This window comes from Plectropomus leopardus, chromosome 16, assembly GCF_008729295.1.
Source record: "Plectropomus leopardus isolate mb chromosome 16, YSFRI_Pleo_2.0, whole genome shotgun sequence".
In the NCBI taxonomy this organism is placed as follows: Eukaryota; Metazoa; Chordata; class Actinopteri; order Perciformes; family Serranidae; genus Plectropomus; species Plectropomus leopardus.
In genome coordinates this window covers 3,865,826-3,888,318 of record NC_056478.1, presented here as the reverse complement: position 1 = coordinate 3,888,318, position 22,493 = coordinate 3,865,826, and the positions used below count along the sequence as shown (strand labels likewise).

At 38.9% G+C, this 22,493-nt stretch overlaps 1 protein-coding gene across 1 annotated transcript; it reads left to right on the top strand.

Annotated features, from left to right (window-relative positions):
* The first annotated feature begins 4,472 nt into the window (after positions 1 to 4,472).
* opn8b (opsin 8, group member b) lies at positions 4,473 to 20,967 on the top strand. Its single transcript, XM_042503019.1, has 4 exons — positions 4,473 to 4,542; positions 13,654 to 13,947; positions 18,976 to 19,301; positions 20,632 to 20,967. Exons 1-4 carry the CDS (start codon positions 4,473 to 4,475, stop codon positions 20,965 to 20,967), a joined length of 1,026 nt encoding a protein of 341 aa, XP_042358953.1.
* The last annotated feature ends 1,526 nt before the right edge of the window (positions 20,968 to 22,493 follow it).

Below are 22,493 nucleotides of genomic sequence, written 5' to 3'. Positions count from 1 at the left end.
TGGAGGAGCTTCTTTCATTCTCGGCTGGCCGGGGCTCTCGAGGAGGAGACTCCAGCTCTCGAGTGCTGATGCTGTCGTAACAGAACATAACACAAGCGTGGGAAGTAAAGCGGGATTGAAGCTCTGGGCTCAAAGAAAATTGCCTCTGCGTGATTTTGACGATGATGAGCTGTTATCACATATTTTATGTGATAAAAAAACAACAGTGCATGCTGGGTATTACACCAGTTAATATGACAGACAGAAAAATCACATATTTACTGAGGATTCAGAAAAGATGATTACGGCTTCCATGGACTGGTTTAAGGAATAACGGTCCCCATTATTACGGGCAATGCCAGAAATTTAGAGACCTTGTTTTTCTTTTTCTTCTGCTTGTTTTCCATTTGTTTAATTTCTGTTTTATTAGTGTTCTTAACCTTGGTTTCTGTTGATTATTACTTCTGATTTGTCATCCTTATACTTTTTGTGCTCTTTTATTGTGAACAGCAAGGAGGGAGAAAAATGCCAAATTACCCGAATGCATAGAGGGAAGAGGGGTTGCCAATAAATGGATACTTCATAATGTTGAAAATGGACATGAAAAGACTAAAAATGCGATAAGTATGTGAATCTGTTGTGAACATCTCGGTCGTATGTTGTATGTGTTATTTCTGTTGAATAAATAAAAGTAAAAAAATAAATAAATAACCCATTTGCAATTGTCACTTTGTATGATGTCAGAAATAAACATCCTATTAATCATGTCGCTTTACTATTTTGGTGTCATAATCAGGTTTTTGTTTTGCCTGATATAATATGTCACTTGTGGGGCGCAGTGAGTCATATATATGATAATGAGCTTCACACAGTTGTTATAAAGAATCAGCACAAAAATAGAAATCATGCTTCCACCTCACATAAAAGCACATTTTATGCCTCCTCTGGTGTAATACCAACACTTTCATCTGTGTTACATAACGTCACTCTGTTCAGTGCTGCTATATTAGAAGTCTCACACTAATACGTCACACCCCAGATGAGACTTAAACTTAACTTTTGTTTTGTTTTTCTTTTAAATTTTATATAATGCTGGAAAGTTTAATAAATAATAAATAATCATATGACTTTGTAAAATTCCCAAATTGAAGTTGATTGTATAAAAGCTTTTGTAAAGAGAAACCAAAAAAAAAAATGCAGCGGCAGCATAACAGTGGGACTTTGTCGCGGCCCTATGGCGCGATCTCTGTGTGAAAGCGGTTACGGCTGCCTGTACAATCCATGACGCTTATTTTGTGAGTTTTGTTTCACTCTTCTCAGACAGAAGTGGCACATACAGTAATGTGCGTGGTGCGTTTTGACCATAACCTGAAGCTCCGGATGCTTTTAGTTGACACTTTGAGCCAGAAAAGGTCAAACTGTTGTCAGAATAGATTTTTGTCTACATTATTCAAAGTAAAATTAACACATTAACACAGTTTTGACACCTCGCCCTCAGGCTATATCAGCCTTTTGTCAGACAAACAACACTCCACCAACAGCTACTAATCTTTTGCAAATTACTTTGCAATTACGTCAACAAGTCGTTTAAACTCACACTCGGTCCCTATGCAGCAGAAACATTTGACATCTGCGCACTTATTCACAAACGTCATTTCTGACAGACTGCCCGGACAGTGAGGGTCACTGAGTCCCCACAGTAGATTTCCTATTGCAGGTGTTGGCAGTGACGCAGAGACTCAAACGAGAAAAGACAGCTAGCTGAGAAAAATTCAATAAATCTTTCAGTCTCTTTTCTTTTTTTTATTATTTCACTTTAAGCCTTTGAAACATGAGCAGATGATTTCTGCTTGATTTCTTTCAAAAACATGAGAAGAAGGACAAAACTTAGCAAGGAATTAGTGAAGTACAAGAAAATTACCTGAAAAAAATATATATATAACAAAAAAAGAAAGAAAGAAAAAGAAATGCACATAAAAAACAAGCACACAAAAAAGAAAAAAGTACTTAAAAATATACATTTGTTTGTGGACCCAGCAGATTCTGAGCCTGTGTAAATTATGTACTTAATCCGTTTGTTTTATTATTTTAAATCTTTTAAACATGTCCTATATTTAGAAGTTATTGAAACCATGGTACTCCATTTTGTGTAGATTACCAGTTTTAACATGAGAGGAGCAAATGATTCTATATATATATATATATGTTTGTTTTGAAATAGTCTTTTATTTTTCATTCTGTTATGTCACAACTACATGTTATGTGTTATATGGAAAATCTGAATAAAAACATTGTGGGGGAAAAAAAAATTGTAACACATTTTCAAATTATGTAATTATGATAATTATAATATAGTTCTTTTTTTTTTATTTTTCCCTCACCCCTTTTTTAAAAAAAAGTTTTTTTAATCTACTAATTTCTTGCAATTCGTGAAACATTTCCTACCACTTTGCTCATCGCCTTTCGTTTTCATGTTTTTAAAAGAAATCTTTTCTCAGGTCAAAAAGGGTTTAAATGCTTGCGAAAGAGATCTGAAAGGTTGCTCCAGGTTTCAAAGAGTTATCTAATCACTGTTTCAGTCATAAAGCTGCAGATTCAAAATAAAATATCTTTGTAAAATCATGAGTGTTAAAACTGCAGCTGATGTTGACACAAAGCTAACTGAAGTCCGCCTGGATGTAATAAAATTAGATTTTAATTTACAGTGACCGACAGCTGGAAACGAATGTGATCTGAGGTGCAACTAAAGGGGGGAAATAGAGGGGCAATTACTGCATAAAGCTGCTAAAGCCCATCACAGTGCAGCGACCCCGAAGGAATCTGAGCACACCTGACTGGACAGACCTCTTGTGACGTATGTTGTCAAGGCACATGAAATGTCGGGATGCAGAAAATAGTTTCTTGCCTTCCAGAGAACAGAGAACATCTTGTCTTGGTACAACTTAAAAGTTCACTCAGGAAGACTGTGTTTGCATGTTTGGGCCTGTAATTTATTTTACATACCATCTTCTGGTGTTGCTCTCTCATTCGTTCCTTCTGTCATTGTTGGGGACAGTAAATAGAGACGTTAGAGGGGTATTGAATTAAGGCGGATAAAGGAAAAGCCTGGCTTATTTTGATAAGTCTCACTACTTTAAGTGAGAGATCTGTTCCACAAATGTGGCTTATCTGAGTCACGGCTCAGTAACCATGGTAACTTGTCGTACTAAACTCGTCTGCTCCATGGCAGGATAACCGTCGAGCTTAGTTTAGCCGCGTGTCAAAAAATCCAAAAAGATAGCTGCGTACAGCAGCCTTCCTTCTCTTTATCACGTGTCTGTAGACGTTTTCCTCACAATGTGAGCGAGCATGAATTTATGTATTTTATTTATTTTTTTAAAACACTTTTACTGTCTAAATCCTTTGAAACCTGAGCAAATGAGCTTGCTTTCTTTCAGAAACATCAGAGGGCAGCGAGCAGCTTAATAAGAAATGGCTGTAAAATTAGCAAGAAATTAATAAGGAAAACATACAAGAAAAAATTACTGGAAATATAAAATCAATAAAGTTTTCTGGACATTTTTCTCTCATTATTTTTATTCTATGTCACCTTGTGCTTTTTTTTTGCAGTTTGTGGGATATTTCTTTCCAAGTTGCTTATTGTTTTGGGGTTGTTTTTTTTTAAAAGAAATCTAACAATTTTCACAGGTTTCAGAGGTTAAATTGCTTGTGAAAGGCTTCTACATGCAGCACGAAAAAAAACACTGATGATGGTCCAGGTGTCAAAGGGTTAAAAGCCAGTAGATTAGTTAGTTTGCCACCAAGGAGGGATTTTTCTCCCCACTAAACTACCAAAACATGACCTGTCCTTCAGTGGCTTAATAGACTCAAATAATGCCAAAAATGCCATAAAACCAAACAATCCCTGAAGGTTACGCAAATATAACTACATTTTAAAATCTTAAACTAATAAGTCGATAGAAAGTTCATTCAGACACTTTTTTAAAGCAGCCAGTTTTCTAGATTTTTTTTTTTTTTACAGTAAAATGAACTTGTCAAGTTTTACAGTGTAGCAGCAGCATAAGCCCAAAGTATGTTGAAAGAATTAACTCTTTAATCAAAGGCTGCCTTTCATGTTCTCCTCTCATGTTATGTGTTAAATATGTAGGTGATGAAATGGTGACTCGCTCATTTAGAGCCTCCTCTCTTTCCCTCACTTAAATAACTGCTGCCTGCAGTCCCACAGCAGCCGGAGGAGACGCTGGATGGTAGCCCTTCCCTCAGACGTTATGTCCTCGGAAACACACCTTACACAAGCTACAGGCTTCAGCGCAGCAGAGGACACCAGCTGAGGACACAGCAGTGCGCGGCGCGGACCTCCTGTTGTGTCTCAGCTCCTCACTTGAGGACAGATGGATCTGATGCCGGGACGCATCAACAGCGGCACTTTCTGATCTCCAATCACTTTAAATCTGTTTTTTTTTTTATTCGTTTCTGTACTGATCACAGTTCTAATGGATATCTACACCTCCACGTTATCGCCGGCGGTGGACATCGGCACAGGTTGCTACCTGCTGGTTGTAGGTAAGTTAGAAGCCGCGCTTGTGAGTGAGTGATATAAGATGCGCTCAGAGGCTTTGTATCACGGCTCGTTATATTAGTTACATGTGAGTGAAATGAACAGTTTTATAGATTAGACTAGAAAACAGAAGCAAAAAAAGCGCTAGTTTCCATTTTACGCACATTAAACTACAAGAGGGCTGACATAAACTTTACGCGTAAAAGATGGTAAACTCAGAGAAGTCGCTCGTTTTTATCGCGTTTTCCCCCCTGGCCTTCCTGATCAGTACCTATGTCACACAACTTTTCTTTTTTTTTTGCTATCTTTCTAATTTATTCCCTTTTCATAACCACAATTTTCCTCTTTTTTGTGCTATTTTATTCTGGCGCTCCACTTGCATAAACAGTCACTCACTTGTCTCCTGCTGCATTTAAAGGCGAATCCCGCTGCAGGAGCGGACTGAGCCATTTTTCCAGTTCTCTAACAGAGGTCTGCTGCTGTCTGCTGCTGGGCAGCCACCTCACCTTGGTGTGAAGCCACCTACATCCCCCCTCCTGCTAATGACAGACCCTGCGCATATTCATCAACTAAATCACATGTATGAAACATACAAACAAAACCAAACAAAAAAAACCCATCTTATTCTGGCGACTGGGTTGGCAGTTTTCTTGCCAATATGTTAACGTGTATATATCTGTGAATATATGGCCTATGAATGTCTTTGTCATCAGACATTTGAATTCTCATATCCTCAGAAATGACAAAAACAAATAAGTCTGCCTGTAGAAGTGCAGCTTTAAACCCTATAGAATACATATCCTGTTATACTACATAATTTGGCCTTATGCAGTATGTATATATAGTGCTGTAATTTAGTTAATACGTGTGGTTAAAGATACAATAAGACCCTTCATGTGGACTACAAAGAAGGGAAATTGGTGAACCATTAGTCCAATTATTCACTCACTGCACACTCACAGCTGGGTGCTTTAACACTGTGAATTACTTTACCTGTAAAACTTTATGTGCATATGTAACGTTTATTTTAATTTCATATATCCGACAGTAAAACCATATCTGAAAATGTAGGACAATACGTCCCCTGGAGCTCACAAATGCTCACATTCTCCTGACAGGTGTGCTCTCATCTACTAAGATCTAGCAGCGGTAGCAATCAGCGAGGATTAGAGACAGATTTGCGGTGACATATACCCTCTTTCTGTATCACACTGTGCGTGTCTTCATTATAAGGCAGTAAATCTACACAATAACCAGAGGCAGACTGATAGATTTGCAGAGTGTAGTGAAAGATGGATGATAGTGGCTTTGGAGAAACACATTGAGTGTAAATTTGCCGAAAAAACACAAATAGCTGACCCTGATCGAGTATCCACAGGGAAACACACACACGCACACACACACACACACACACACACACACACACAAAATCCATCATAAGATCATAAGATATACTTTGAAGTGATTTGTTTGGAGGAGCTGGTGCAGAAACTCTCACATCTGCAGCTCATTTCTTTGTTGTTCACTGTTATGTGGCGGAGTCTGTCTGTGTGCATTTTTGAAATAAATCATCTGCAATTATAAAAGTCAACAGACTTAAAACTACAAACACAAGCATTACTTTATGACATATGTTAACCCTTTGATAAATGAGGAAATTGTTTTTGATTTTTTTCAAAAAACATATGGAGAAGACAAAGAGCAAATTAACAAGACATGGCCCAAAATTAAGTAAAAAATTTTTTGAAAAGATACAAGAAAATTACCCGAAAACAAATGCAACTTTACCTAAACTGGATAAATATATATATATATATAAGAAAATCATATTATTTCATAGATTTTGACATATTTTTTTCTGTAACATAATTTTAAACAGAAAATTAATCTAATTATAAATATAGGTTTTCAGACATTTTTCCCTATTTTTGAATAATTTTCTGATAATCCTCCCCTCTATTAAACTAATTTAACTAATTTTTGGCAATTTATGTAATTTTCTTGTCACCCCCTAAAAACATTGTCTTTAAATGCAAATTTCCGGCAGAAAGCACAGTGATGTCCTGGTAAAACAACTGTTTTTTTGTTTTTGTGGATAATTTCTCAGCAGGAAACACAGCTCTTGGTACAATCTCAGGGGGGAGTGCAGTGCTGTCTATGTAAAAAAACAACAGCTTTTCTAGGCACGCTCGTGGCAGAAAATGCAGCGATTACACTATAAATAACAAACACTTTTTGTGGCGCTATGCCTGATGGAAAAACAGCGAAGATTCACATTCAGCGGCTAAAGAGCCGTTGGAAACACAGCTGTTGCAGAAAAGTACAATGCCAACATTTCCTTCAGGTAACTGGACTGTAGTAAAATAGTGTAAAATTTGTAAAACTTTTAAATAGTTTACACCTATTTGAACCTTAAGTTCTAAATAAACTTCTCATATCAATGTCAATAAAACAGTTCAGCTTCATGGATCAAGGAGAACAAGCAAGAGTTGTCTTTTTGCTTTTTGATACTATTTTTTCAACTATATTACAACTATAACTATATATAACTATATTATGCCATACTATATTATATTGCTAAATAATACATAATAAAATATACATTTAGGACGGCAAACAAATGACGGATGCTCCCCTGCTCTCCCAAAAAAGTCACACTACCACCCCTTCAGCTAAAAGAAAACTAGCAAGACCCTTTTCTTTTTCTGAACTCTAACCCCTAATAATTTGCATACAGTCCCTTAGGTCTGATATTACACACTGTGTCTGCATCCGTGACTTGTGCAGGCAATGATGGGACCCTGTGTGGAAGCGTGAGTCACAGTAAGACAGTACAGCCAGCTACTGCAGACTGAACAGATGAATGAATAAAGAAATAAATGAATGAGTTTGATGGAAAGCCAGCCTGCTCGTGTTATTAACGCGTCCACACGGACTGATTCTGAATGACGTCGAGGTCCCACGGGGATCAGACACAAAAGCAGATGTGACACTGTGGAGAATAATTGCCCGTCAGAGTCTTTCCATCATGTGATCATTGCTTGAACATATAAATAATCTCTCCACATTCACTGCTGCTCAGTAAGTTAACACTAACACACAAACATGGACCATTCACAATGTCGCATATCTGGATCACACAAGTCATTAATCTTTCGGGCTCAAAATTCATACAATTTTTTAGATCTTGTAGAATTTCAAATGGCACAAATAATGTTTTGGTTTTTTTTTAATAATTAAATTTACTACTTTAAATTCAATTTAATAATTCATTTTATTTTGATTTAATTAATTTTAATTTTTTTTTTATATCAATCTGTAGAGTGAAGTTATGGAACAGTTTTAATGTGAAGCCCAAACAATGTCCAAACATAAACTAGTTTAAAATAACATAGAAAAACACGATTTTCACAATGATAATATGAATTTGTTGAAACTTGATTTTGGATATTTGGGTACATGCATATGTGTTTAATTAGGACATTCGAATATCTAAACCAAGTCATCAAGCGCTAGACAATTTCTTTTGCTTTAGGTTTTTCATCGTCTTTAAATATTACTTTTTTTCTCTCTTCTGTTCACTAATTTGTACAATAATTTCTCTACCTTCTTATTTACATGTTCGAAAAAAAATCCCAAGTCAAATCAAATCAAAACATTGATATATTTCTATGGATTAATTTTAATTTATGAGAAAAGATTGCTTTCAGCAGAGGAGTCAGGTTAAGAAAATCCTGTAAATCCCTCATCCTTCACTCGCCACCCTTCCCCCTCTGCTCCCTGCACTCAACCCATCTCCCAAGTCATCCCTCCTCACTCAATATTTTACCATTTGACCATTATTGAACCATGTAAGCTTTAGGATACAGAAAGCATCCTCATTTGACCTTCTCGTCTATCCATCTTCAGATTTTACAACAAAAAATTAACATTTTATCACAGCTTCACAAAGCATTCGCTCCGTCTTTAAACCCAAACACTGTACATTACTCACACTACGACGATCTGTGGTTTGGTGAAAAGGGACCAATCAAGCTCATTTTTAGGTTAGTGCTTGTATTTGGGGTTTCTACAAGAACATGTTTACATGCTTTAAAGTTTAGAAAACGCTGTTTTTCTCACACTCTCTGCCTGAATATCTGTATTCTTCCTCTGTCTCAAACACGCAGCTTTAGCACCTATCTCCCGTCCTGATGAAGCCCAGGCTGCTCTGATTGGTCAGCGTTTCCGTAATAGAGTACCTCAGGGATGACATTTTTCTTTTGGCCAACCTGAAAGATAACGTTATATTTTCCAGCTGATTTCACTGCAGAAAATCAGCTCTGTGGTAAAAACACGTTTATGATACGCACACTTTTCGTTCAGTAAGATAACCTACACAAATGAACACCAGTTTCAGGATTTTTGAAGCCTAAATGCAACTGCCAGAGGTAAAATGCTAACGTTAGGCTATAAACGATCTACACTATGGTCGCGTCGCCATCGCTGCAAGGCTGCAAAGCCCTGTTCGACGCTGTTTGGCGTGATGACGTTCTGTTGTCTCTTTTTGCCAAAGACACATAAAAGCTTTAAAGTTTGCAGCAGGGGTATTTACTCACGTATTTATGTTGTAGAACAAAACGTAAAAGTTAACCTTGTGTTAACCACAGAACTTATTTCAGGCTTCTTAGAAAAAGAAAAGAAAATTTAAAAAAACCATTGACTTTGAGAAGAGGGAACCAGAGGTGCGAAATGCTAATTTGTTTCCAGGTTTTGGGACTCATTATTGGGCTTCTCTATTGCACTCTTGACTTTCTTACCAGATCTGGCGACTTTTAAGCCCCTTTAAGCATTCCCTCCAGGATGCTGCAATCGGAGCAATTAATGCAAATTGAGCCACTCCCCAAGATTTCTGCGAGACCTCGTAATTTTGTCCAATCACAGCAACTTTACCAAAAATTTGACCATTTAAAAAGGGTGAAATCTCAATTCCAGGGTTCAACACCAATTTCTGCCAATGGATTTTCAAAACTTCTCCATTACATTTCTATTTTAATATTTTACCTCATCCATGACTTTATATAAGTAGCTAAAAATATCCTGTATAGATGAAGCCACACATTGTTTGACACACACTTCTCAGGTATTTGCCTAAAAATAAAATGTTAGTTCCTGCCAACTTAACTCGTTCGTTAGATATTCCTGCCGCCCACTCGCTGCATATGCTAACAGACCACCAAAAAGTGTGTTTCTTTCGCTCCAAAAGGGGGTGTGGCCTGGGCAGTGACGCCATGCTGGTCTGGTCTATGTGTTTCACATGATGCTAGTGACATTTCAATGGCCCCACTGCGCCGCACTAGATTTTAAATCAGTAATACATGGAACGTATTTTGCTTAAAGTTAGCCATGTTTGGGGGATTTTTATGAACATATTTTAAACAATAGCTACAACAATGTACAATCAAAACTTCCAATTCCAAACCATTACCAGGCCTGGAAAACAGTTTTTCTAATTTCAAAACTTTTCCAGGAATTTCATGACCATGGGAACCCTGCATGTCACACAGCATATTGATTCACTCAGCGCCTCATCCCGAGACTACTGCTGTCCCTGTGACAGTCACGCACACAGTGACAGGGATAACTGTTAGCATCACATGGCTAACGTTACCCGATGATTATTAATCAGTTTTACGGCATAATTGAGCCATTTCAGTGGGAAATGTTGGGACCGTTTAACAGCGCAGTGTCTATTGCAACTATTTTTTCACAATTTAATTTGCTCCCGTAATTTCATTGCTATAAAAAGTCTTAATATACTCACACAATAATTCCACTTTTTCTAACATTATGTAAATATACTGAGTGTGCGTCTGCCTTCCTGTCTGTCCAGGAGGAGCACACAATTTCAAACTAGATTGTTTGTAAATTAAAACTAGTAAGAAATTAGATTTCCTGGTATTAATTAGGTTTGGTGTTTAGGAAACAAATAGCAGCATTAATTTTTTGAGTCACTAATTGTGAATTAATTAAATTTCACCTAATGACTGCATACAACATGGGCTTTTTTTTAAATTCTGCACCGCTGTAGGCTCCTCAGTGAGCTGTCTAAGACCCAAGTGTCTCCATCACTTGAAGTGTCTCCATTGATTGTTTTTTATTCTGTCCAGTGAGTGGTTAGAGCTATGGGCTTGGCCGCACTGGCATGAAATTGATTATCAGCGACCTGGAAGTTGATGGGATCACTGGGTTTTTGTCCTTCTGTAGACTCACAGCTGACAGGTCAAAGGTAGTTTACGGAAGGCAGGTAGGAGGTTAAAAACTTAATGAGTCAAACTGAATTCAAACTTTAGTTGTACCTGCTAATTATTATATCACATATAATTATGCAGCTTTCAAGTAAGCGGTGTAAATGTGGCGCTAATGACGTTAAAAGTCTGTTTAATTGTCAGTTGGCCGACAAGCTCTCCGGGGTGAATCTAGAATTACCGTCCTCTTTCACACTTTCACCTGAAAGATAAATGACCCTGTCAGCAAGAGTCGGGAACAAAACGGCACTGTAGAGTTCAAGGTGCTCGGAAATTATTAATCACCTCACAAAACCAACTGTTTCACCTTGGATCAAGGCAACAGAGAGTGAGCGCAACAGGCCGGCTCTTATTAGGGGTGAAACGCCTCCAGCTACGGCAGGTGAAGATTCAGTGTTTTGACACTTGTGTTTCATGTACTCCACCATTTGATATCCATGAATATATTGTTAGAGCTCAGGTTAGGCGAGAGGGATTTTTAAATGGGAACTACACCCATGTTATTCTTACAGTCCAAAAATACAGGTAAAATTGAAGAACTATCTCCCAAATCCAAAAAGACGAGTGCTAAAATTCAAATTGGAGCTGCTCCACAGACAATAAATTGGAAAATATGTTATAGATAACAGAGAACAAAGTATGACAGCAAGCAGTTAGCTTGTTTATTTTTAGATCCCACTGAGCCCTTTTCAAACTTTAAAACTTTATGTGGGAAAAAAAGAAAAGTTTGAATATTCATACTGAACAGCCAAATCTGATTTGACTGGTATAATTCCAGTTGGGTGCAGCCCTGTGAATCTGCGCAGGAAAACTGAACTCTGAAAACTGACTTATGAGTTTATGAGGCGTCAGAAAAGTATTGGCAGTTATGAACTCATGCACGCTTATTGCTCTGGGTGAGATAAGTGGAAAATATATACAGTGTTGGAAGTCAAGTCCAATATGAAAAATGTCGTGCGGCCTTGACTGTGCCGGTGTGACCAGCAGAGAAAGATAATGCGGCAGCAGATGTTCAGTGACATCAGGTGGAGGTGTGAGTCCCCAGGGATGTGCTCCATTACTGATAGCCGTGTGGGCTGAGATGATGAAAGTACCTATAAAATTTTAAAGATGTAAGAGGGGCACTCAGTTCCCTCTGTGCTGTCTTCATCTTCTGAGTCACACACCAGGGCCGGCGCTCTCTTTTCTAAACACAACCATAACCTTCCAGTGTGGGGTAGTTTGGACAGACGTACTCCCTCATAGCAGTAGAGATGGGGATCCTATAAATGTTTCAAAATAAAATTCACTGTATCAGCAACTGATGGAATTCTGTCCACAGAGACACAGTCAGGTAACTTTTGTTTTGAAAGGGAAGCAAGGAAGTTGAGGTAAAACAAACATATTTGTATTTCCTAATCTCTGTGACAGAGAGAGACTTTAAACTGCAGTATAAAGTGGTATAGAGTCAACAAACGAGAGCGTCACGTGTAAAAAAACGGCGAGCAACCATTTCTGTAGATGTGCTGCAGCTGAGACGCAGCTCAGACGCACCTGACAGGCGCTGCTCAGGGGGGCAGTGTGCACGCTCTCATTTGATAACATGAGCAGCGAAAAAAAAACAACACAATCAGCGCTGCTCACGCTCTCATGACGTGCACTGTGTGAAACAGTGCGACGCATCGACGCACGTTACGTGAATCGACATATTTATGTAATCGATTATGTCGATTACGTCGATAACGTTGACACGACGCCCCAGCCCTAAATGTAACATCAAGAAAAATCGAATTTAGTGTTTAGTGTGAAATTCGCTCTCCCCAACAATATAAATGTAGAGTAGAGATGGAATTACCTGTTTTTAACATCCTGTCATGAGCTCTAATCACCTTAATACAAATACCTTAATTCAAAGTAAATATTTACATTAAAATACAATAATTTATTCCCTACTCACTAAAAACACGACTGAAAGTGACAGTAAGACCAGTTCTGTTAAAAACGATTGTTGCCCCGTCTTTCTACCAAATAACAGAAAAGTATCAGCAGTTGTATCGATGAGGACTTGGATCGTTGAGGAGTCTCGATAATGGTATCAGTGTCAATAAAAATGATCCCCATCCCGACATAACAGTAGCGTCAGCCTTTTACCAGACTCCTGATCGACTGCACCACTGAAAGGTTTTTATTACTGTCTGTTTTGTAGTTTGTGGGCTGAGCCCTGGGCCTCTGTTTTGCAGGCTGATAGTAGTTGCAGTTGAGGGTCTTTCGCCAAACCTCAAACATCTGTTCTGGGGCTTCTGCGCGATAAAAAAACGGAGAGGTCGCTTTCTCTCTCTTGACTCTCAGTCAACCTCCATCCTGTGTTTGTTTGACACTTTCACTCCCCCTCACATACATCACACACACGACTGATCTCTCCCTGTTTTACTTCATCACTTTGTTTGGCCAGTCTGTCAGGATCACATGCTGTCTTATTTTGGACGCATCAAGTCGAGGAGCGTCCAAAACAAACAGAGGCCTGAGAGGGAAGGGGGCGTGGGGGATAACTTATGTCCTAAACATGCTGTGTCACTCGCCCCTGGCATGTCAGCAGCCTGTCTCTCAGGGGGAATGATGTTAAAAATGTCCTGGGAAAAACAGAGGAAACCCCCTCTAACTCACTCGATTTAAGCGAGTAGAAGTGTAACGGATCCTGGCTCTGTGTTATTTTGAGTTTGGGAATTTGTCAAAAAAAATAAAAGCAGAGGTACGCCTAAATTGGGAATTTTGAGAATTGACCTGAGCATCATTATTTACTAAATTTACTTATTTTGTAATGTCTCTGTTTCCTCTTCCTGTCCGTTGCAGCTGTTCTCTCCATCGTGGGAAACATGCTTGTACTTATCATGGCAGTCAAAAGGTCGTCAAGTATGAAACCCCCGGAGCTGCTGAGCGTGAACCTGGCGGTGACAGATTTGGGAGCAGCTGTCACCATGTACCCCCTGGCCGTGGCCTCTGCCTGGAGCCACCGCTGGATCGGGGGGGATGTTACGTGTGTCTTTTACGGCCTGGTCGGGTTCCTCTTCGGCGTCGCCAGCATCATGAACCTGACCATCCTGGCCATAGTGCGCTTCATTGTGTCCCTCAATCTGCAGTCACCCCGTGAGTAATTCAGGGCTCGAAAACTGATTAAATACGACCTGTTTTTTTTTAAAGTTTTATCATTTATGGATCATATTCATGATGCAAGTTTAATGCAGCGACTTCTTCCCTCTGTGAACCTTATGTTCTGTGCTCCAAGACCAACAGACAATGCGACAATTAGAAAATTAGTCAAGGGGTGATTTTTTTTGTGAGGATGATTGAAGCAGGAGTTGTGAAACCTTTTGGTGCTTAAAGTTTAATCTGCTGCGCCAAACCTGATGCCTGCCGGTATCATGTAAAAACCATCAAGTAAAAACAGCAAATTTTTCAAAAGTTTAAACAGCTGCACTTCAACAAGGAAAAATAACAAATATACCTAACATGCAAGACCACAATTGGCTGCTTCTACTTATCGATTCAAACGATAATATTTCTTTTAATTTCTTATTTATTAATCAGACTAATTCTTTGTTATTTACCGCTGTGTTACTGTTTGAGCAGCATTTCAAGGGCCTGTGGTGGTAATGATGCGCAGGTCAGGGATTTTTAAAACCCGCCACAACCTGCCCCGCCAAACGTAAACAATCAGTGACCCAAAACCGACCCATAAACGAAACCAGAGCTGCAAGTTTCTAGTAATGACCACTGTTAAAAGCTTGCTGTTGGCGCTACTGCATGTCATTTCCAGTAATTATCAAAATATATAACGAGTTTTCTGCTCATAAAGTATGAGGGTATAAAGACAACTGACAAGTTGATCTTACTTTAAATATTCTTGGAAACTGATTTCCATGAAAAAGTAAGGTAAATAAAACTAATAATCTCAAGTTAGGTTTACTTTATATCAGGTAAAAATGTATTTCCCTCTGAGAATATGGAGGCCTGACACCGTGTTGTAACAAGCAAGCATCTGTCCATCCGCACTGAATCCGTTACATATGAACTCCAGTAACGTCACGTAAACAAACCACTCCACCAAACAGCTTTGCACTCATGGAAACAAAGTGTTAGCCGTATGTGTCACATTTGGAGAAGGTGTTGCAACATAAAACTGACAACAAAAATTACCTCGTTCTTTTTAAGTGTTAGCAACTTCAGTCTGATAAACTTGATCATGTCAAAGCGGATTTTGTTCTTTCTTGTTAACATGTTTGAGAAATATACAAATATAAGTTTGCAACCAGCAGAACACAGATATAAACTTAGTAAGATTGACTTATTTAAATTCAAATTTATTTTTAAGATAAAAGTTCACAAAATTAAGCAAATGTAACTAAATTGTAAGTAAACGTCACAATTAGTTATGAAATGAACATAAATTAGTTACAGTTGCTTGCCTTTTTTAAGATAGTCAGTTTACATGAGCGCACAGCTGACTGGAAGAGTGGTTTGTTTACCTGACGTTACAGAAGTGCACATGTACCGGGTTCAGTGTGGACAGAGAGGCGCTCGCTTGCTCTTAGGACACGTTGTTAGGCCTACATGTTCTCAGAGGGAAATATTTTTACCGGACCATATGACAGGAGAAATGAAAACATGTCAGACTGATTGTAGGATCAGATTGATAACAGGAAGCCTGAGCGCAGCAGCAGTGACCATAAAGCTGCTTGTTAGAGAAAAGGTGGACTCAGACTGCTGCTCTGTCACCTAATGACACGCCATCTGCGATTCTGGGCGACTTAGTTTAGCCTCGTCCAAAGATGTTTTTGTCTTGTATAATTCTGTTAAAAGAAGTATTTCACTGCTGTAAACATAATAGTAGCTGTATTAGCTGCAGAGAGATGAAAACACTTTTGAAATTGGTGCTGCGTGACAAGAGAAAACTGAGAAAAAAGGGCTTAGTCATTTACTTTCGCTCAAGAAGTAGAAAACCTACAACGACCCTAATACACTGCGGTGCACCTGACCAACAAACTCTGGCGGTAATTTAATGCCGCCAGAGTGACATGTCCGAAAGCCAGTTTACACTCCAACACACCATGGTCAAATGAAACTGTCAGTGAACTATGAGGGCAAAAAACAAACCACAAAAAAAGAGCAAAATAATCGTTCTTTAATCGTTATCAAAGAAAATGGTAAAATGTTCAATTTATCACAATATTGATTTTAGGTATGAGGTTCGGATCTTTGCTGGGGTATAGGTCCTCCAGTATATTTGTCATGTTCAATGTGTGACAGAAAATAAATATTTAAACCAAAATTAATCTTATGATATCCTCATATCTCACTTCGGAGTAAAAGGGAACCTTTAAGCTTTACAGAAATAGTGATTTGATGTATGTGCTGATGCTGCGACCCTGCCTTTGGTTGTGCTCGTGCTGTGGCTGTACTGATTCTGTGCCCCCCGCTCGCCCTGATCGTGGTCTGGTCCTGGTTGCGCCGATGCTGTGATCTTGCCTTTGGACAACTCCCTTTCACATATGCATGAGACTGTTATCATCTCTATTGCTATTTACGGCATCTATTGCTCGTCTGTCCGTCCTGGAAGAGGGATCCCTCACTATCCTCTACCGCTCTTCCTGAGGTTTCTTCCTCTTTTTTTTTCCCCGTTACAGGGGTTCTTTTTGGGGAGTTTTTCCTTGGGTGATGTGAGGGTCTAAGGGCAGAGGGATGTCGTACACTGTAAAGCCCTCTGAGGCAAACCTTGTTTTGTGATAATGGGCTATATAAATAAAACTGACTTGACTTGACTTGACTATATCGTGATATATATTGATATCGACTGATATGAAAAAAAATATTGTGAAGACTTTTTTCCCATATCGCCCAGCCCTACCTTTAAAGTAGTAGCTTGACATTTTAGTAAATGCACTTACTCACTTTACTGCTGAGAGCTGATTGATGAACACACAGCTATGGCAGGCAGCAGGTTAACTTAGTTTCTAACATAAATTTTGGCTGGTTATGGTTTTGCATTACCTGCTACATGAGTTTGGTTGTAATTTTTCCATCTAACAAGCAACATCACATTGTTAGGATGCCTCAGGTGGTCACAATTTGTTGTAAACTTACAATTCAGATATTTTTCCAGCCAGGCTCTCTCATTAACTTCATCCCCTGATACTGGATCATGTATCACAACACACTTTACTGACAGCTAACCTTTTTCACACTGACACACACGATGGCAGCTCTGTGGCTGACATAAACAGACTGTTTTGACAGTGCATGCTGGAGACATGGTAGCTAACCGTGTGGAAAGATTAGGCACTTGACTCCACGCCTACAAAGACCTGGTGCCAGGTGGGTTTAGTCAAGTTGAACAGTCTCATCATAAAGGGGAAAAAGGCCCACACATTTGCAAATGTCTTGAGATGCAAAGAAATTAGATCTAGCCAAAAGGTCTGAAAAAAGTCAATTTTTCAGATAAAAACCTGTCATCAGCACAATTTCCAGACCGCGACTCTTTCCAAAACAGCTTTGAACTGTCAGGTGGAAGGTAGGAGGAGGTGTCTGAACAAATATACAACACAAAAGTACGCAGTAAACCTACGCATACGCATGCAATCTGTTTATGCAGACATGTGCATATGCATGTGGGTGTACTGTTAGTGAGTAATACTACAAATGTACACAAACATACAAAAAACACCAGATGGGCTGGCTTACACAAACATCCCAAATTTGGCTGACATTATGAGACACGTCTGATGTACACTGCTGTAGGTATGATTAGTATACAAGAACTAAAACACAGAGAGCATAAGACCAAGTCCACATCAGCTTCAGTCTCAAGGGAGGAGACAGAGATCCCAAATTACAAAACCCAGGAAGACCATGTGGATATTTTGTCCTCATATAATAAATATTGGCTTCAAGATACTAATATTAAAATAAAAACAATTGAAAATAAAAAATAAAGTGAGGCATTTATTGGAAAAGCATCTCGTGTCCTCCTTTTGTGCCATCTGACAGATCACTAAAGCATGTAGAGGATTTTGTTAGAGACTGCTGAAGATCAGAATTTAAATGGACTTTTTTATATTAAATTTAGAGGATCTTACTGAGAAGTTGTTTCATATTTGTCTTTTTAACAGTAATCTGCTCCTTATAACCTTACACAATCTAATCACCAGAATAATTGTCAGCAGTGTATGTTTCTGCAAATCACAGATATGTAATGCATGTGTTATTATGAAGCGTATTTGTTGAAACTTTGCATTTCAAAAACGCTCTGGTCAACATGTGCTTATGTTTAGGCACAAAAAGCATTTAGTTATGGTTAGGTAAAGATCATGTTTTGACTTAAAATACCTGACTTTGTCTCACAATCACAGCTGGCAATGTCCAGATATCTGCTAAAAACAAAAGGTTTTGAAGAAAAAAAACAACAAAACAATTAGGTGGCTCTATCTCAGCTGGAAATGTAGCCGACGTCTCACTAAAAAACAACCGTTTATGGTGGCACAATCATTGGACATGACAAAGATGTCTCGACGTAAAACGCCCACTTTTGGTGGCACAATAGCTGGTGGAAATGACACCAGTGTCCCCCTAAAAAACAACCCGTTTTTGTGGCAAAATTGCTGCATAAATTCCTCTGATGTCTGGTTGAAAATTCACTCCTGGACATGACAAAGACGTTTCGACATAAAACAACCAGTTTTGGTGGTCTTCTTTGAAATGACCCTGATGTCTCTTAAAAAAAAGGTTTTGGTGGCACAATTGCTGCTGGAACTGCAGCAGATATCTCGCCCAAAAAACAAAAGACACGACGTTGATGTCTCATCATAAAACAAACAGTTTTGGAGGAACTATGGCAGCTCAAATTCCGCTAATGTCTCAATGTTTATAGATTAGTTTTTGGCGTTGCCTTTTTTGTATAGGACAGCTTAAGTATAAAAGGGAGAGAGAGAGAGGGTGACATGCAGCAAAGGGCTGCATGTGGGAATCAAACCTGCAGCCGCTGCAGAGAGGACACTGTCTCTGTACATGGGCCGCCCGCTCTACCAGGTGAGCTAATGGGCGGACCTGCCTATAATGCACAGTGTGCTTAAACAACCGAAGAAACAAGAAAACAACCAACCTTTCTTTTTCTCTGTCCAGATGAGAAGATCGGCTGGAGGAAGGTGAAGATGCTGTGCATGTGGACCTGGCTGTACGCGCTCATCTGGGCTCTGTGCCCCATCCTGGGCTGGGGACGGTACGGCCCGGAGCCCTTTGGACTGTCCTGCTCTCTCGCCTGGGGACAAATGAAACATGAGGGATTTTCATTTGTTATCTCCATGTTCTCTTTCAACCTCCTCATGCCTACTGTCATCATCATTTTCTGTTACTTTGGCATCGCCATCAAGCTCTATTTCACCTACAAGACGTCTATGAACAGCAACCGAGTCCCCAATATCATCAAGCTCCATCGGAGGCTGTTAGTGGTGAGTCGCTCTTTGTAAGGAGACAGCTCTGTCATTACACATCATCTGTCCTTCAGGGTATTCAATACTGAACTGAATGCTTCTTGATAACATGGAAAATAGTCTGTTAGCATAATTAACTGGGCATTGTGAAAAGCATTTTGCTCAATATTGCAAATGCAAACTTCCCGCTTATGTAACAAAGTAGTGCACCAGTAATCCTTCGGTATTGTTGTTACTGAACAAGCAGCCTTGTTTGGAAATCACTTGAGCAGAGGAAAGCCGCGCTTAGCTTTAGACCAGGAAAAGCCAGCAGCGTGATGTTCAGTTTCATTAAATACAAAAACCTCGGGCCAGCTGCGTAAACATTCAGTCGCTCTACAGAAGCATCCGGACAAAAATAATAATAGACAGTAATAGATAACAGTAATAGTTAATAGAGGATAATAAAATCTTAACTTACTTAAGGATGCTTCGAGGATTTCAGGATATTTCTGGGATCTTAGGACGTTTTTAGGATTGAGTAAGATTTTAGGACATTTCTCTGATTTTAGGACGCTTCAAGGATTTTAAGACGTTTCCAGAATTTTAGGACATTCCTAGGATTTACAGACATTTCCAAGATTTTTGGACATTTATAGGATTTTGAGACATTTCTAGGATTTTAGGACATTTATAGGATATTACACATTTCTAGGATTGTAAGAGATTTTTAGGTTTTTAGGACATTTCTCTGATTTTATTACGTTTCTATGATTTTAGGATGCCTGAATGATCTTAGGACGTTTTTAGGATTTTAGGACATTTCTAGGATTGTGTGTGATTTCTAGGGGTTTAGGACATTCCTAGGATTTACGGACATTTCCAAGATTTTTGGACATTTATAGGATTTTAAGACGTTTCTAGGATTTCAACACATTTTTAGGATTGTAAGAGGTTTTTAGGATTTTAGGACATTTCTCTGATTTTATTACGTTTCTATGATTTTAGGACAGTTGAAGGATTTTAGGACATTCCTAGGATTGTGAGATGTTTTTAGGATTTTAGGACTTTTGTAGGATTTTAAGACATTTCAAGGATTTTAGGACATTTCAAGGATTTTAGGATATTCCCAGGGTTTTAGGACGTTTATAGGATTCTAGGACATTTCTAGGATTTTAGGACATTTCAAGGATTTTAGGATATTCCCAGGGTTTTAGGACGTTTATAGGATTCTAGGACATTTCTAGGATTTATTGATGTTTCTATGATTTCATACATCTGTAGTGTATATTGCCAGGTACATATTGGCATTGTTTTTTCCGAGATCTTGTGGGATCCTTACTGACCTCGTCCTCCAATTCTATTGCAGATCGCCGTGCTCATCAGTGTAGGCTTCATAGCCTGCTGGGCGCCTTACGGCATGGTAAGCCTGTGGTCTATTTTCCGTGACAGTAGCACCATCCCTCCTGAAGTCACCCTCCTCCCGTGCATGTTTGCAAAGAGCTCCACCGTATACAATCCTTTGATCTACTACATCTTCAGCCAGAGCTTCAAAAGGGAGGTAAAGCAGATGCACTGTTTCTGCACCGGCCCTAACCTATGCCACATCTCCAACAGCGTCCACGACAACAGCATTTTTATGGTCAGCGCTGAAGTCAAGTCCAAAGTGGAAGCACGGTCTACTGTGCAAGAGATCGCGGACTGAAAGACTGATTCTGGGTTGAAAGACTTTTTTCAGACATGCTTGAGAAGAAAACTTGAGAAGATAACACATGCTTGTGTTATCTGTTGAACAATTAGTGGTCTCATAATGTGTTATCTCACAAACGGATATCAGGATAGTAAACTCTTTCTCCAGTACAAGTGGTGTGTGCAATTCTAAACTAAAAGCAGGGTACTACTGGCCTGTGTTGTGTGTGCACATAATGAATGAGAAGGCATGTTTGCACATTATGTTAAATGCTGTGAAAGTTCAGCAAATTTAGCTTAAGATAAGAGTTAAAGCTGTGCTTACAGGTGGCTAAAACCCCTGAACCATTGTAGCCCAGAAATAGTGATAGCAACAAGCGGCAGCCACACAGAATTAGAGAAAATCATGCATTTTAACACATTACAAACCAAAGGTTGTACAGCAGAGTATGACAAAAAATTATTTTGTGCAAAGAAAAAGAAGAGTTGTTTACTTTAATGCTTCAGGTTCCATCTGTGATACACTTTTTTTGTTAAAAAAATAACAAAAAATACATTTTTGGTAGTTTTGAGACACCAAATCAGTATTTCCCAGGTGAAAAAAAGTCAGGAATTCCAATTAGCCATTACTGTGCTAAATGTTAATGTTTAATTGTTTATGTTTAATTAAGCTTGAAGGTCATATTTCATAAATCTGCCTCTAAAAATGTTTACAAAGTAACAGATTGTCCATGTTTACCCTGTCTAATGGATTTCAGTTGGCTTCTTAAATCTTTTTTCTTTAGCAGCCGTATACCGCTATGTTCAGGAGAGGGAATGTGACCTGCTATTTTATTTTAAGGATAAGACTGTCATTATAATTTTATCTTTTTTATTACCAACAAATTTCAAATACAATGAAAAAAATGAATTTATTCTACTGACAAGTGTTGTCATGTAAAACCGTTAGACTTGTTTCCACTGTAATGAAGGAGTACTTCAGCCGCAGCTTTGCTGTTTTTCAAAGAGTGTGACATTTTGGGAAATATGCTAACTGATAAGAATATCAGCACGACTCATTTTTTGTGTACGATACATATGAAGCTACCGCCAGGGGCCTGTTAGATTACCCAAAAAAAGACCTGTAAAAAATCCTGCAGAGTATTTACACTTTAGTTTCTATACGAGTTTAACAAATACAATAACACAAGAGTGTTAACAAGCAACCTTTGAAGGTGCTGATAGGCTGATTTTTTTTTCTGGCTGGCCATCTGTGAACCAAATATCTCGAAATCGCCTTGAGGGGCGCCGGTGGCTCAGGGGATCGAGCAGGCGCCCCATGTACAGCGGCTGAGTCCTCGCTGTGGAGTGCGGCTCCAGCCATCTCTCTCCCCCTTTTACACTTACTGTTCTCTCCAATAAAGGCCAAAAAAAGCCCAAAAATATGTTTAAAAGAAAAAAGACTGCCTTGAGAGAATTTTCTCAAATTTAGCACAAACATCCACTTGGACTCAACAATGAACTTATTACAATTTTGGGGTCAAAGGTCACTGTGACCTCACA